The 15,152-nt window shown below is 34.0% G+C and overlaps 1 protein-coding gene across 2 annotated transcripts; it reads right to left on the bottom strand.

Moving 5' to 3' along the window:
• Positions 1 to 687: 687 nt before the first annotated feature.
• pdgfaa (platelet-derived growth factor alpha polypeptide a) lies at positions 688 to 13,167 on the bottom strand. 2 transcript variants are annotated; one of them, XM_051094107.1, is made up of 6 exons: positions 12,591 to 13,167; positions 11,746 to 11,842; positions 7,180 to 7,281; positions 6,911 to 7,098; positions 4,358 to 4,478; positions 688 to 1,195 (listed from the first exon to the last, which is right to left on the bottom strand). In XM_051094107.1, the coding sequence occupies exons 1-6, from the start codon at positions 12,651 to 12,653 to the stop codon at positions 1,185 to 1,187; spliced, it is 582 nt and encodes a 193-aa protein (XP_050950064.1). In that variant the 5' UTR covers positions 12,654 to 13,167; the 3' UTR covers positions 688 to 1,184. The 2 variants fall into 2 exon arrangements, with proteins under 2 accessions (XP_050950064.1, XP_050950063.1); XM_051094106.1 differs by having other exon boundaries at positions 688 to 1,198; positions 12,591 to 13,164.
• Between the last annotated feature and the right edge of the window lie 1,985 nt (positions 13,168 to 15,152).

Genomic DNA, 15,152 nt, shown 5'->3' with positions numbered 1-15,152 from the left:
ATGCTGTTGTTTACATCAGAGTATCGCCAATATAGCAGCGCATCCAAGTGACTGACTAAATCATAATGTGCAAACCCTCTATAGACTAAATGTTTAAATTTAAGAGATATATATTTGGTCAGTATATCTCTGTTTAAATGAAACAGTTTAAATTCCCTGCTGAAAAAAAACCCAGCTTAGGCTGGTTGGCTGGTTTTAGCTGGTTTAAGCTGGAAGTAGCTGGTTTTAGCTGATCTTTCCAGCCGGTCTCCCAGCCTGACCAGCTAAGACCAGCCTGAAAGTGGCCAAAACCTCTCTAAAACCAGCCTACTGACCAGCTAAAAACAGTCAACCAGCTTAGGCTGGTTTTAGCTGTTTTTTATGTCATAAATACTACACAGATACATAGAAACTACATTAAACATTTATAATTCCAACCATGTGTGATCAATATCAGTTCACTTCTAGGACACTGTGGTTGCATTCATCTCCTCAGTAAGCTCATCTGAAACATATTTGAAGTAGACTGTAAAAATTGTCTTGTCTCCCATCGGTTGCTGTGTTTTGCAGTTGGTTAGGAGAACATTTCAGATAGCAAGAGACACGGAAGAGATAAGATTTATCACAGAACTCCTGGTTAGAACATGGCGTAATGAATGCACACAATCATACTGATCTGTGGGACAGTTGTCTTTTAAACAAACACAGTAAAATGTATTTACTTTATTAGTATCATTTACTGCAGATTGTGTTTTGTTGTATTCGTTCATTCTACGGCATATACAAGAGAAGATCAGTGTTGATAGAAAACTGGCAGTTACAAAAATAAGATGATACAGATATTTGCTGAAGAAAATACATTTTCATACACAGATAAAGTTGTGATAGATGCTCCTTTAAAAGGTCGTGGAAAGGTCTGCGACTCAAAGTTCGTTTTCTGCGAGTCTCTGTCATTGCAGTCTCTAGTTAGTTGTGCTCAGTTCCCCTGGGTTTTAATCCAAAACCAAAGTCTTTCTCCAGGTGCCTTCTAAAGGTGCATCAAAAGTCCAAAGTGATCCAAAAAGGCTGTCCTGATTCGCTCAGGGTTGAACAGTTCACATCCGCCTCGTCTTTTCAGATGATATCACTCAATGGCTGTCGTGCAGTCAGGGTTATCTGATTGGATGCGATGGCCTTCCTCTGCTTTCTTTTATCCAGTGCCATGCTCACCTTATATCTGCTGTGAAGAAAAGACCTTGTTAGGCTTTGACAGCACACCTGCTGAACTGACAAAAAAAGCTGTGTACAATGGAGCTCTGTGGGGTAAAATGTGCAATGATGGAAACTGTCAAACAAAAAGTATGTAAACATAAAATATATAACATGTAAACATAAAATATTATATGCCATGTGATTTCTCTTACTGTTTATTTGTCTTAACATTTTTTTTTAAAATACAATTATAATTATTACAAGATAAAAACTTAATGAATAGTATTAAAAATTACATAACATACTATAAAAAATAAAAAGTCTCACAGGTTACACAGCATTTATTGTATATATATATATATATATATATATATATATATATCTTTAAAATGGCACACCTGTGCAGTGAATGAAAATCATCAGCTTCGCTAAAAGATTATTCATGTTTTGTTATAATTTCGTGTGATTGTAATTTGTTTCTTTGTTCCTCATTTTTCTTACTATTTACTTTTAATTATCCTGAATTATTTTATATTATATTAATATTTTTTATATAAATATAGATAATTATAAATTATTTATAATTATTTATATTTATACTACAAATAAATGATATTATAAATAATTCCCCCTGAAACTTTCTATTTATTTTTTATAATATTCATTATTTTAATAATATTTTGTGTACTGTTTAGTTTTTAATTGTTCTTACTGACTGTTTATTTGTCTACATTTTGTAAAATATAATTCAAATTATTACATTTTAATATAAAAACTTTATAAATACTTTTATAAATGACAATGTTATAAAAAATAATTGATTGAAAAAGTCTCATAGGTTACAAATTTTATTTTAATATTTAATTGTGTATTTATATATATATATATATATACACACACACAATTAAATATTAAAATAAGTATTATTAAAATAAATATTAAAATAAGTAAATATATTTGTATTTAAAATGGCGCATGTGTGCAATGGATGGAAATCATCAACTCTCGCTAAAAAATGAATGATGTTTGCTTGCTTTTTGTCTTGTAATTTCTTATGGTTGTAATTTGTTTCTTTGTTTCTCATTTTTCTCACCAATTTACTTTTAATTATCCTGAATAATTATTTTATATTATATTAATAATTTTATATAAATAATTATAAATTATTGATCATTATTTGTATTTATATTATAAATAAATGATATATATTTCCCCAAAAACGTTCTGTTCATTTGTAATAATATTTTCATTCATTATTTTAATAATATTTGGTATACTGTTTAGTTCTTAATTTTTTTTACTGACTGTTCATTTGTCTTTACATTTTGTAAAATGTAAAAAATGATTACATTTATAAATAGTATTTAAAAATTACATAAAATATTATTTAAAACAATTAATTAAGAAAAAGTCTTATAGGTTACACAGCATTTAATTTATTATGTATTTGTTTATTATTTATTTATTTATTTATTTATTTTGTACACATGTACACATGTGCAGTGGATAGAAATCATCAACTCTTTCTAAAAAAATTTAATAATGTTTGGTTGTAATTTGTATGACTGTAATTTGTTCTTTGTTCCTCATTTTTCTCACTGGTTACATTTAATTATCCAGAATATTTTTTTTTATATTATATAAATAATTTTTATATAGATATATAAGTAATTTTCTAAATTGTTTATAATGATTTACATTGATATTATAAATAAATAATATTATATACATACACAATTTTATATAAATATCAAATAACTGTAAATTAATATAAATAATTTTCTAAAATGTTTTAAATAAATTCATTGTGATTATTTATTATTGAATTTTTTATTACTGAAAATATTATATTTTTATTTTTAAAAGCATAAACGTTTTTATTTATATTACATAAAATATAATGTTTATATATATATATATAATAATTATGTATATAAAAAAGTTTATATAAAAATGTAATATAAAGACGTTAGACTATCTATTTTAAATGTATTATTTATGAATTTTTTAATTTTATAAAATTACTTAAATATATAATCACATACATATTTTATTTAATAATAATAATTTCTATAATATTTAATATTACTTACACACACAATGTATAGCATGTTTAATGTATATATAAAATATTTAATTAACAGGTTTTAATATAAAAACAAAACTTATTATTTTATATTTTATGTTTTATTTATAAAAATGCTTAAAAATGTCAATTTGCAAAATTACTTAACATCATTATATAAGTACATATTTTATTTAATAATATTTTATGTAATATTTTATAGTAATTACACATACGCATAAAATATATAGCATGTTGAAGGTATATATAAAATGTTTAAATAAAAGATTTTAATATAATAATATTAGATTTTATTTTACCTTTTATATATATATTATTTAAAAAAGGTTACAAAATGAAAATTCGTACAATTATTTAACATAATTCAAGTTGAATATTATATATATTTGTGTATGTAAAATAAGTTTTATAATATATGTAATATTTTATAATGATATATACATATATATATATATATATATATATATATATACACACACACACACAATTTTATATAAATATCAAATAACTATAAATTAATATAAATCATTTTCTAAATTGTTTATAAATTATTTATGATTATTTATATGTATATTACAATTTTATATAAATATGAATTATTACTAATATTACAAATAAATAAATATAAATAAATTCTAATTATTTATATTATAAACAAATAATATATATATATATATATAATATATATATATATATATATATAAATATATATATATATATTTTTTTTTTTGTTTGTTTGTTTGTTTAGGTAACAGCAGTAACAGTTTTTAGTAACGATAACAGCGTTATTGTTTTTGCTGTGTTGTTAAGAACAGTCAAATCTTACTGTACCATGTTATCCTTTGACCCATTAAGTCCACTTGGCTTTTATCTTACTGACCATTAGTCTATATATAGAGTCTTAGAATCTTGCCTGCCTGCCTCTTTTGGACAATTTATCTCATTTTCCATTTCCTTTTCTTTTTTTAGCTCTCGCCCTGGGCTGGCCTTCGAGCGGAGGAGAACCGAAGGAAACGTCGGGGCAGGAAAAAAGGGTGGAGAGAGGAAAAAATAAAACAAGGTGTGGGAAAGCGAACGATTAAAAGTACTGTTTACGCGTACCCATGTGTATGCGGGACTCTGAGTGATGTTTGGACGTGCAGATGCACTCGAGATGATCCTCCAGCTGCACCTGCACCTCCCGGAGCTTCGGCCTCCTGCGTACATACTCCACCTTGGCCACCTGAGAGAAAGAGAGAGACCGAGTGAGTGTGGGAACATCCTGAGTTGCACGCACACACTCATAACCCTATCAACGGTGTATTTTTCCTCGGCTGTTCCAGAGGTGAGATAAGGCGAGAGCTAAATGTGACTCGTCGGTTTCCTGTAATGCAGATGAGCCGCCTCAAACCTCTTTCTAAACACACACACACACCCCTCACATCATACTGACAGACTGCTTCCCTCCCTGCCAACTCAGCTGCCCTGCAGGCCCATTTATACAATACTTTATTCAGGTCTGAACACTCACACACATAGCTGGCGAGATAAACGGAACAGAACACACCCCTCGGCCGCCGCGTTACAGACAGATATTTGCAGCGGTTAACTCAAGGTTAAGGCTATTCGTTAACTAAGTCTGGCCTGAAACGCTTTCGGTGTGCTCAGCGGCCCTGAAATTCCCACTGACATTGTCCTCCCTTTGGCACGTCCTACGCCTCGCTCTTGTTACGTTCGAATTTGAGAAATGTGAAAAGCTTTACAAGCTTAAAAAGAGCTTGACAAGTGGCAAACACGGTCACGGCTTGGTGCGAATGGGGATTTGCATCAACAAAAACATATTTGCTTTATAAATGTGCTCAGTGAAGGAGAAAGAAGGCAGAAGGTCACAGTTGTGTTTCATTTAACGATCAACTTTGAGTTTCACCTACATTTCCTATCAGAAGGCACAAATGATCCTTTTTTAGACATGCATCACTTGAATGAATGGGAATCGCTTAACTCAGGTAATTTGGTCTGGGAAGAATTAGGTAAGAAACGTCTGAGATCTTTTGGCTACAGACTTTAGTATCTTTGAAAACTGAGCACAGAAACTTGAGATCTCTTCTAAAACTCTGGAAGAGACACATTACTGGAGTCTTTTCTGCAGGAGAAACATAAGTAACATATAACATATAAGTTATATTTTGCATTTTTATTATTGAAAATATTATATTTTTATTTTTAAAAAGCATAAATATTTTTATTATTTTATTATTCATATTACATAAAAATATAAAGTTTATTACATATACATACATATTGTATTTAACGATAATAATTTCTATAATATTTTATATTAATTACACACACAAACAAACACACAATGTATAGCATGTTTAATGTATATATAACATATTTAAATAACAGGTTTTAATATTTAAAAAATACATATTATTTTATATTTTGTTTTATTTATAAAAATGCTTAAAAATTTAAATTTGCAAAATTACTTATCATTATATAATTATATTTTATTTAATAATATTTTATCTAATATTTTATATTAATTACACATACGCATATAATATATAGCATGTTAAAGGTATATATAAAATGTTTTTTTAATTTTAATATAAAAATATTAGATATTATTATACATTTTATATATATTATTTTTAAAAAGTTACAAAATTAAAATTTGTACAATTATTTAACATAATTCAAGTTGTATAATTTAAATATTTGTGTATATAAAATAACAGTGTATAAATATTATCTATAATATTTTATAATGATCTATATATAAATTCTAACAAAACTGTGTATTAAAATGTTATATGTATTATTCATAAAAATTAAAAATTATAAATTGATTTTTAAATACATATTAAAATATGTAAAATTTGTATTATTCATGACTAACTTATATATTAAATGTAAATGTGAATATTATGAATTGAATATGAATATTTGTATTAATAATATTTAATATTAATGATATATATCATTTTATATATTTATATAAAATAAAATCAATTAAAAAATTACAATTAGTACAAACATTTAGAATAGTTAGTTTAATATTTTATATAATATTTAACATAATTTTTTTATTTTATATGATTTTAATATAATACAAAAATATTATAATTATTTTATATTTTATATCTATTATTTTTTTTAAATGTTACAAAATTAAAAAAAAATAGTAAATTATTTAACATGATTAAAATTTAATAATTTAAATATTTGTGTATATAAAATAACAGTGTATTTAATATTTTATAAATACTTTATAAAATATTTCATCTATATGTACATTCTAAAGAATAAAATATTATATGTATTATTCATTAAAAAAATAAATTTAAATTTGTAAATAGATTTTATAAATACTTGTCATTTTATATTTTGTATGTGTTTTTTAAATGTTTACAATAATTAATAACTTCAATATTTAAAATGTGAATATTATGAATATTATAAATAATATTTTATTAATAATATTTAATATTAATTATAGATTGTATATTATGTCATATATTATATGTATTATAAAAAATATATTAAAAAAATAATAATTATTATAAATATTTAAAAATATTAATAATTATTAATAATGTCAGTATTTAAAATATAATATATAAATACTGTGTATCTAAAATATAAACAGAAGAAAAGATGTGTTCTCACCTTTACGGTCCTGTGGTGCTTTTTGGACGGGTGGCAGCGCATGTTGCTGGTGTTGCAGCATCCCGAGCATCGTCTCACCTCCACACACGGAGGCCAGATCAGGAAGTTGGCAGCCGTGGGATCGACCTGACTGCGTGGGATCTCGTAGATCACAGTGCGAGTCTTACAGACGGCAGGCACTGCCTCCTCTAAACAAACAACAAACCCATCAACGCACAGCACAAGGAAGATCTGCACCGTGAATGTGAACACTCGTATCTGTTTTTTACCAATGCTTCTCTTGCGTCTGGAGTGCGAGTTCTTGAGATGCCTGCTGTCATACAGATGCTCCTTATAGTGGCCTTGTTTAACGTCCTGCAGCACCTCATTTTCTGCAGCAAAAGAATGAAGCACAAAAGTCAACAGTGCAACATATTTTGGCTTGCAGAACAAGCTAACATCCAATCCCTCCCTCGCTATTGTCAAGAAAAGCGCCCTTGAACCTTTTTGTGAATGCCGCCTCCACTGGCCTGATTGCAAAAAAAGAAAAATCAAGAAAACCCGGTCTGATTACCACTCTAAGTAAAGATTAAAGGTGTCTGCCAACCTGCCAACACACTTCGACAATCCGAATATATATGCACCGCCTGAGGACACGCAGAGAAAACCTAGACTCAACAATAAGATGTTCAGAAAGGATTGTGTCGGCCAAAACGCTTTAGCTAGTCCGACCAAAGTGTGCAGTATTTAATCATGCTGTTCCACAGGGCCATTCAGCGGGACGGCGGGGGACAGAGATGCCCCTGTTGTTGCCCCCGGAAACCGGCCCAATGCAGGAGGAGGGTGGTTTTAATTCAGGGTTGAGCACCGTGGCCGCCCGACCCGCTCGGCTTTTCACACAGTCGTTAGCGGAGCGACGGACCTCACAAACGCAAACACTACTTGAGCTTCAGCCTCTTTTCTCTCCCAAACACACAGACGCACACTCGCACGCAGAGACGCACACAAACTGAGGAATTCGACATGAATAATACATTACAGCAGCGCTGGCATTCAGCCGCACTCAACTCATAAAGGCGGCATGACAACAGTATAATGGAGAGAGTCTCTTGACCTCCCTCAGGCACCAGCCACACAGACGCAGCTGTTTGCATTTCAATTACAGCGCTTATGGGCCAAATCAAATTCGAGACTCATATCGTTACGGCTGCAGCATTTCCTCATTAGATCCGCTGGAAGTTTAGATTTGAAGCGCTCGGGAGATTTTAACCCCTTCGGGTGGGCCTTCGAAACCATGTTCTTTGAAGTCAAAAGTTTCCTACGAAAAGTGACATGAACCAAAACCAGGCAAATCGTACCAGGATGCCTTTAAAATTTTTGCTGGGGTGTACAAACAACTAGTCGATTTTGAAAATAGGATGTTGCTTCATATCTTTTCAACGTAAAGGCAGCTGACGAATGGCGATTGAGAATGGAAATAAATGTACGAAATACAACCAATAGCAATGCAGTGTGCAGCTACTGTTAAATTTTGAATAACAAACATGCTATCCACCTTTTTCTTCAACGTGGAAGTACACCTATGAGCGAGACTTCCGGTTCATTATCCGCTATGGGGAAATAACGAGAAAAATAACAGTAAACGGTAAAACAGTTTGCACTACAAACCAGTGTGCTCATAATTAAGATAATACATTAAAATGCATAAAAACAGCATATGCTGTTAGGTATGTTTTGAAGCATGCCTGCTGGTTTGAGCTGGTTTAAGCTGGTCCTAAGCAACTAGCTCCTGCTAAGGACCAGCTTGGAACCAGAACATGACCAGCTTAAACCAGCTCAAACCAGCAGCCATGCTTCAAAACATACCTAACCAGCATATTCTGGATTTTTCAACAGGGAAGACACACCAATTTGCAATATCAAGAAGCAAAACGAGCTGTTTTTTCCACCTAAAAATAGCTGGACGTGGATGAGACAGGAAGCCAAACCCATACAATTTACAAATGGTCGAGCCCGCTCTTATGAAAAGAATAAAGTGGATAAAGAGACTCATGCTGTGTGCACAGCAAAAACAAAGCAATATTCTCATCACGATATCACTCTAAATTACTCGCGGGATGTTTTTCGTGTCACTCGCACATATAAAATCAACGCGTAATGGCTTCCTCTGTTTTCTGATACAACCGGACGTGTTAATAAGGCCCTGTTTACACTAGTGCATTTTCGTTTTAAAACGGCCATGTTTTTTAAACGGCAGAAGGGTGCAGAACACTGAGCGTCTTTTTCGTGCTGAACACTGAGCGTTCAAGCATTTTTTTCTTGATACTGAGAGTTGAAGAATGTTCAACTTTGAGTAAACCGCTGCGCACATCACTGTCACTTTCTAGTCAACCAGCCAATCAGAGTGGAGGAGGGGCGGGACTAATATAGATCACCCTGCTTGTACTTCGAGTGAACAACATTGGAGAAGTTCATATTACTTGTCTCCGAGTATTTATCTCTTTACCAGATGGAAATGCCAGACTGCCATACTGTCGTTATGAAAAATGATGCTTGGAGAAACATTTCATTCACGATGCATCTGCCATTACTTAAGCGGATATTCCATATCATAACAACCACACGGTTAACGGAAAAAAACGCTGTGCTCTCTCAAGTGCTCACAGCTGAGCGTTTTCAGCAGAGCGCCTTGGTTTTCAGCTGGCCAAAAACACTTTGGTGGACACAGCCTAAGCTTTCTAAGATCGGCTCAAAATGTCAGACATGTTAATTATCCTCTGACTGGATGGAATTAAAGTCTGAAGCTAAAAAATCGGAGTCTGTGACCTTCATATACATCGCGATTTTCGGTGGAATCTGTCAACTCTAATCTGCAGACTGGCTCTAACTTTCGACAACTAGCTTCAACATCTCCAGACTGTAAATCAGCGGAAAATCGGGGCAAACATTGTGTAGTGTGTATCAGGGTTAAGTTATATGTGCAAGTATTTTCTGTGGGTTCTTACTGGCCTTTCACACAGAAAACATCTTTGCGTCTCACGTTTTAGACGCAACGCTCAGAAATGGTTTTAAAAAAATAAGCGCAGTGCAGCACAGAATGCCTACACTGCCACGTTGGCATCAAATTCAAAGGCTGCCGTGCCGATCTGCTACTGTAAACAAGAGCTTGCAATGCTTGCCCCGCCTCCACGGTCTTCTGATTGGTCAGTGACATGCGCTGCATGTTAAAGTTTATTCTGTTAGCTTGACATGGCCTCTTAAACACGCCACATAAGCTACAAAAGATGCGAACGCAATGGTCATACATGTCCGTATAGTGCCGACTACACACACGGTAGTATGTTTTTTAATGGGAAATTAATAACATAATTTAAAAATTGAAATAACGGACAAGGGAAAATTACGTTGTAAGAGCTTCTGAATTTAGTTTGATTACTTTTCGATTAATCGTCCAGCCCTAAAAAGCCCCTTTCACACATATTGATAAATAACCATTAAGAGATTCTGTGTAAACAGGACTTTTTCAAAAATACCAGTAAGTTCTTTCTGGGAATTTACTGGTATAAGACGTTGTAACATTACCAGAAAATTACCGGTAATGTGCTCTGTGTGAACGCAGAACGAGATTAGCAGTATGAACATGTAAAACGTGCTGACGAATGAAGTCTGTTTTTGGCCCAAATTGGCCAATCACAGCAGTCTTATGGAAATCACATGATTACTCTGAGCTGTTTACAAAGCTCTGCCTTTTTTTTAAAAATTAGTAATGTAAATATGCACTAGATAGACATCTTTGACCTCGTCTCGCAATGTGTCACGCTTGAGGCCCAGCCTTTTTTTCCATTCATCAGTGCAGTGGCTCTGCAATTGGATACTGTAATGCAAGTCTCATGTTTATAAGAGCAAAAATGCATTCTGTTTGATCATCACCTTATGCCTGTCACTCAGACTTGTCAAATTGGACAGATAGCCTAGCCTTAATGAAACTAAAGAGCCTCTACTCATGTGGGTGAATAAAGACAACGGCGCAGCTTTAAAATTCATTTCCGATGACTAACATCACAGAATTTGCCGGCATTTTAGTGCTAATGTGTGAATGGTCTCTTACCGGCAAAGCCAAAATGCCGTTGCCTGTGTGAACAGCATATTTGTGTATTTACTGGTAAAGTCATACTGGTAATTGCTGTGTGGAAGGGGCTGTAGTTTACTGGGTATTTGCATTTTCAGTGTCTTACGCTGATGTTGACATTGACGTATCTCATTTGGTGCCGCCAAACCATGACATCATTTACCAAGTTCAAATACTCCTGCGACGCATGCGGCGCCACGAGTTGCAGGAACAGCGCTGCGGTCTCTAGGAAACAGGTGCCTAGGCGTTCAGTTTAAACTCGATTAAATGCCGAGGTCCATGAACTTTGAATGCAGCGGAAGATTGAGTGAGTCTCCTCTGAAAGGATTTTTTCCCAGAGTCTTGTTCTCCCAACATTGGACCTCAACGCTTTGGTGACTTGACACATTTCACTCATGAACAAATCAGTGTCTTGCGGTAGTCATAGTCCTTATTTAGCAAATTGTTCAGCAGCCAGTTAGCAAGTAGGACTCTGGGTGTTTTAATGAATCAGTTGAGTGAATGTTTCAGTGAGTCACTCTTAACATAAACTTGTAGCCACCTACTACATTAAGAGGTAACCTGCATGAAGGGCTACTAAACAAACCAGTAAACGAATTTGAACAAATCTTTTGAACAGATACTAAAGTCATTGATATGTATCCCCATTAGTTGACACTGACTTTTAAGTTTAGGATACCTACTCGCTCGTTTTATCAAATAATAAGATAAAACAGCAAGAATTTACCTAGGTAGTCAATCTCCAGGATCCTCTGGAGGTCGCTGATACTGTGGATCTCACTGTTAGAGAGTCTCTCGATCAGCTCTTGTGGAATTGGTGCTTCCTGTGGGAAAAAAAAAAAAGTTATTCAAAAATATGTCAAATTTAAATTAAGATTGTTGTAGCTGGTCAGTAAATTAGTAAACCTGTTTAAAAATATTACTTTTTAACTTTATATAACTTTATACAAATGAATATCTGAATTTAGTAAGAAAACATGCAAGAAAACAGAAAAGTCCCATTTAGACCCCCGTGACTTTATCACAGATTAGGTTTCAAAATACCTAATTTTCAACTTTTTGTGGACAAAGCCCTATAAATTCTTAATATTTATTATGCAAAATGCAATAATTAATTAAAAGCATTTTGAAGCGATTAAGTGCTCACGTGTGTTGAAAGTCCAGTGAACTTGATGGTTGCACCAACTGACACAATTATATGTGATTTTGTTTTTTTTCCCAGTCGAATGTAATGAACATGAGTGCACGTTACATTTCTAAGAACTTGCCACATGTTTAAACTATTGTAGAAAATATATATTTAGAAAAACAATGGGTTAAAAACATATTTTAGAACGTCCATCATCTTAGACATTCTCGTTTCTCACATACAATTACGCGAAATGCGATTTTCCATTTTTATAATGACCATTAAAGTTATAATGAAGAACTGCGTAGTGACAGGCCTTACTATACTGCATGCTCGCTCTCTCTTTCTATTTATAAAAGAATCTCTCTCTCTCTTAAGTAAAATCCATCGTGATCTTCTTCTTCTTCCTCCTTAATGCATATGCGTTCAGATATTGATCTTACCTCAGCGGCTGCTGAAAGCAGAGAGAAGCAGCAGAAGAGAAAGTGGATCAGCGCGGCTCTCATCTCCCCTGTGGTCCAAATGTGTCCCAGCGCAGGCGAAACTTTCCCGTCCGGAGCCGCAAAGATGCTCCAACCGGCGTGGAGCCAGGGAACATGCCTTTTCACAGACAAATCGCTCAAAGGATGAACTCTTTACAAGTCCGACAAGTTCGAGCCTTAGAATCGCAAGGAAACGAACTCCGGTTAATAAGTTCCTGTCGTTTTTAATCCATTAAATTAAGTGAAAGTTACAAATCAGTGCGCCAAAACATGAATGAAGCGATCCTTCATCCTTTTACCGCATCTGAATTTTATATATAAAAAATCCATGTACTCCTAAAGGCTCAAAGTCGCAGTACAAAGTGTCCACATTTATCCAAAATAGTCCGTTTTTATGCACCGTCCACACTTTGTGTCTCATATAAAAGTGGTTTGGCTCAAACTTCAGCAGGTCTTCGCCTGGGAAAGGATCTGACAGTGAATGAACTGCAGCTTCTCTCATCTCCTCATCTTAAACTCAACGAGCTGCGCGCCCCCTCAGGACGAGGTAATCTCTGCTAACCACATGCCTTTCAAGTCACCGCGTCAGTGAAAAAAAACTGCAGTGGTGGGGATTTTGATTCATCTCAGTGACTCGAATCTTTTCTGTCAGATTGATTCATTGAGTGAGACTTTCTGCAGGTTACGTCAGGCAGGTAAGCAGTTTGTTAAAATAAAAAAACGTCGTATTTGTTGACAAATTTGTTCAGAAATGATATTATTTACACTTCGCGCCACATTTCTTCAAAATTTCCTCAAGTGAGGACTTGACATTTTGACGAGAAATGCGTTGCGGACTGTACTTGAAAGATAATCCGTCGAGTTCATTAAAAAACTAATTTATTTAGCTTTATATTGTGACTCTGGAGGTGAGTTAGCACTGTGTTTTCCTCTGAGCTATTATAAAGTTAATAGTTAACACATTTAGTTCAGATTCAGACGGTGTTTACATTAGCCGTGTTTCTGTCAGACTAATGTCTAACAGGAGAATTAGGGGTGAGTGAGTTTCAGGGTCTACTGAAGCTAGTGTTCTCCACAGTTTTAGATGGGTGAATCCTTAATTAGCCCCACTGAGACAGGAAGCACCACAGACTGACAGCTATTGAGAAGAAATGATTGGAAAGAAAGCAACACTGAATGGGCCACAAGAAAAAAAGGAGAAGGTGAAGACAGCAGACTGCAGGACGTGAGCACAGTGTCCTAGAGTTGAAACAAATGACTGATAAAACAGACACTGCGCACAACACTACCTTCCGAATTAGGTTTGGTGCGATTTGGTGAGGTGAAAGGGACTAACAGAATTCTCTGGAAGCTTTCCATCCATTCCACTCATACCGAAGACTGGAATTTTGTTTTATAACAATGCATTCTGGTGCATGTTCTTGTTTTATTTCATATGAGTGTGTGTGTGTGACAAGCTTGAGTTGCATTCCTGACCCTGACTTTAGCCGTAAGATGGAGAGGAATGTGTGAGGACCCACGCACACACACCAAAGCTTCAGCAGGTGAAGAATCTGGAAATCCAGCGTCTATGTAGTTCATGACTGACATCTCAATGAAGACAGAAAGGGGGAAGGGGTACGAGGTCAGACGAGCTGAACCGAAAGGGCTGATATGGAATGACATTTTGATATGCATGGCTATCAAGTGACAGTTTGATATGGAGGAAAAAGGAAAAGCAAATGAGGGGACATTTGTTATGGTTGTGGTAAAAATAGGCAGAGAAAAAAGGGACTATGGGAGTTGAAGTCCCCTGAGATCCCGCCTTGCCAAAGAGAATGAGTCACGGCGCAACCACATCTACCAGTGATGTGTGTGGGAAACCTCCATGGAGCACAGACGTGCATACTTGTACCTTTTCTGTAAGACGGACACACTTGGACACACGGATACCCACACATACCTCGAGCACCGGCAGCCCATGCCAAGCTGGGATTCCTGCCAAAACCAAAAACCTTTGCTCTCCTTCCCATCCATCCAAGCATGAGAATAATAAGTTGAACTTCTATCGTGTACAAACACTGCACACTTGCTAGCTGCTCAAGCTCTTGACTTGTGGGACTTTTAAGGAATAGTTCGGAAATTAAAACTCATCATTTCATCATTTATTTACTCTCATGTCATTCCAAACCCAACTTTATTTCCTCCATGGAATGCGAAAGGATAATTCAATCAAAGCAATTAATTGTTTTTTAAGCATTATACCTTATGAAACTTTATGATAACATGAAAAATGTTAGTTTTTCATTCATACTACCTATATTCATACTATACAAAACATACTGTTTTAAACATAGTTAAGATGTAATTTCGGATGCACCGTTTGTGTGGCATAACCAAGGATGGCCACATTTTGCCATGTGACAAGAAAACTAAGCATAGAGGACCACTTTAGACCCTCATGACTGTGTTAATTAAGTTTTTTAACCAAAAGATGCATTTTATTCAAGTGAAATGGAATAACTTTAAAGGGATAATTCACCA

Source organism: Labeo rohita, chromosome 22, assembly GCF_022985175.1.
Source record: "Labeo rohita strain BAU-BD-2019 chromosome 22, IGBB_LRoh.1.0, whole genome shotgun sequence".
NCBI lineage: Eukaryota > Metazoa > Chordata > Actinopteri > Cypriniformes > Cyprinidae > Labeo > Labeo rohita.
This window is presented reverse-complemented; position numbering and strand designations above follow the sequence as displayed.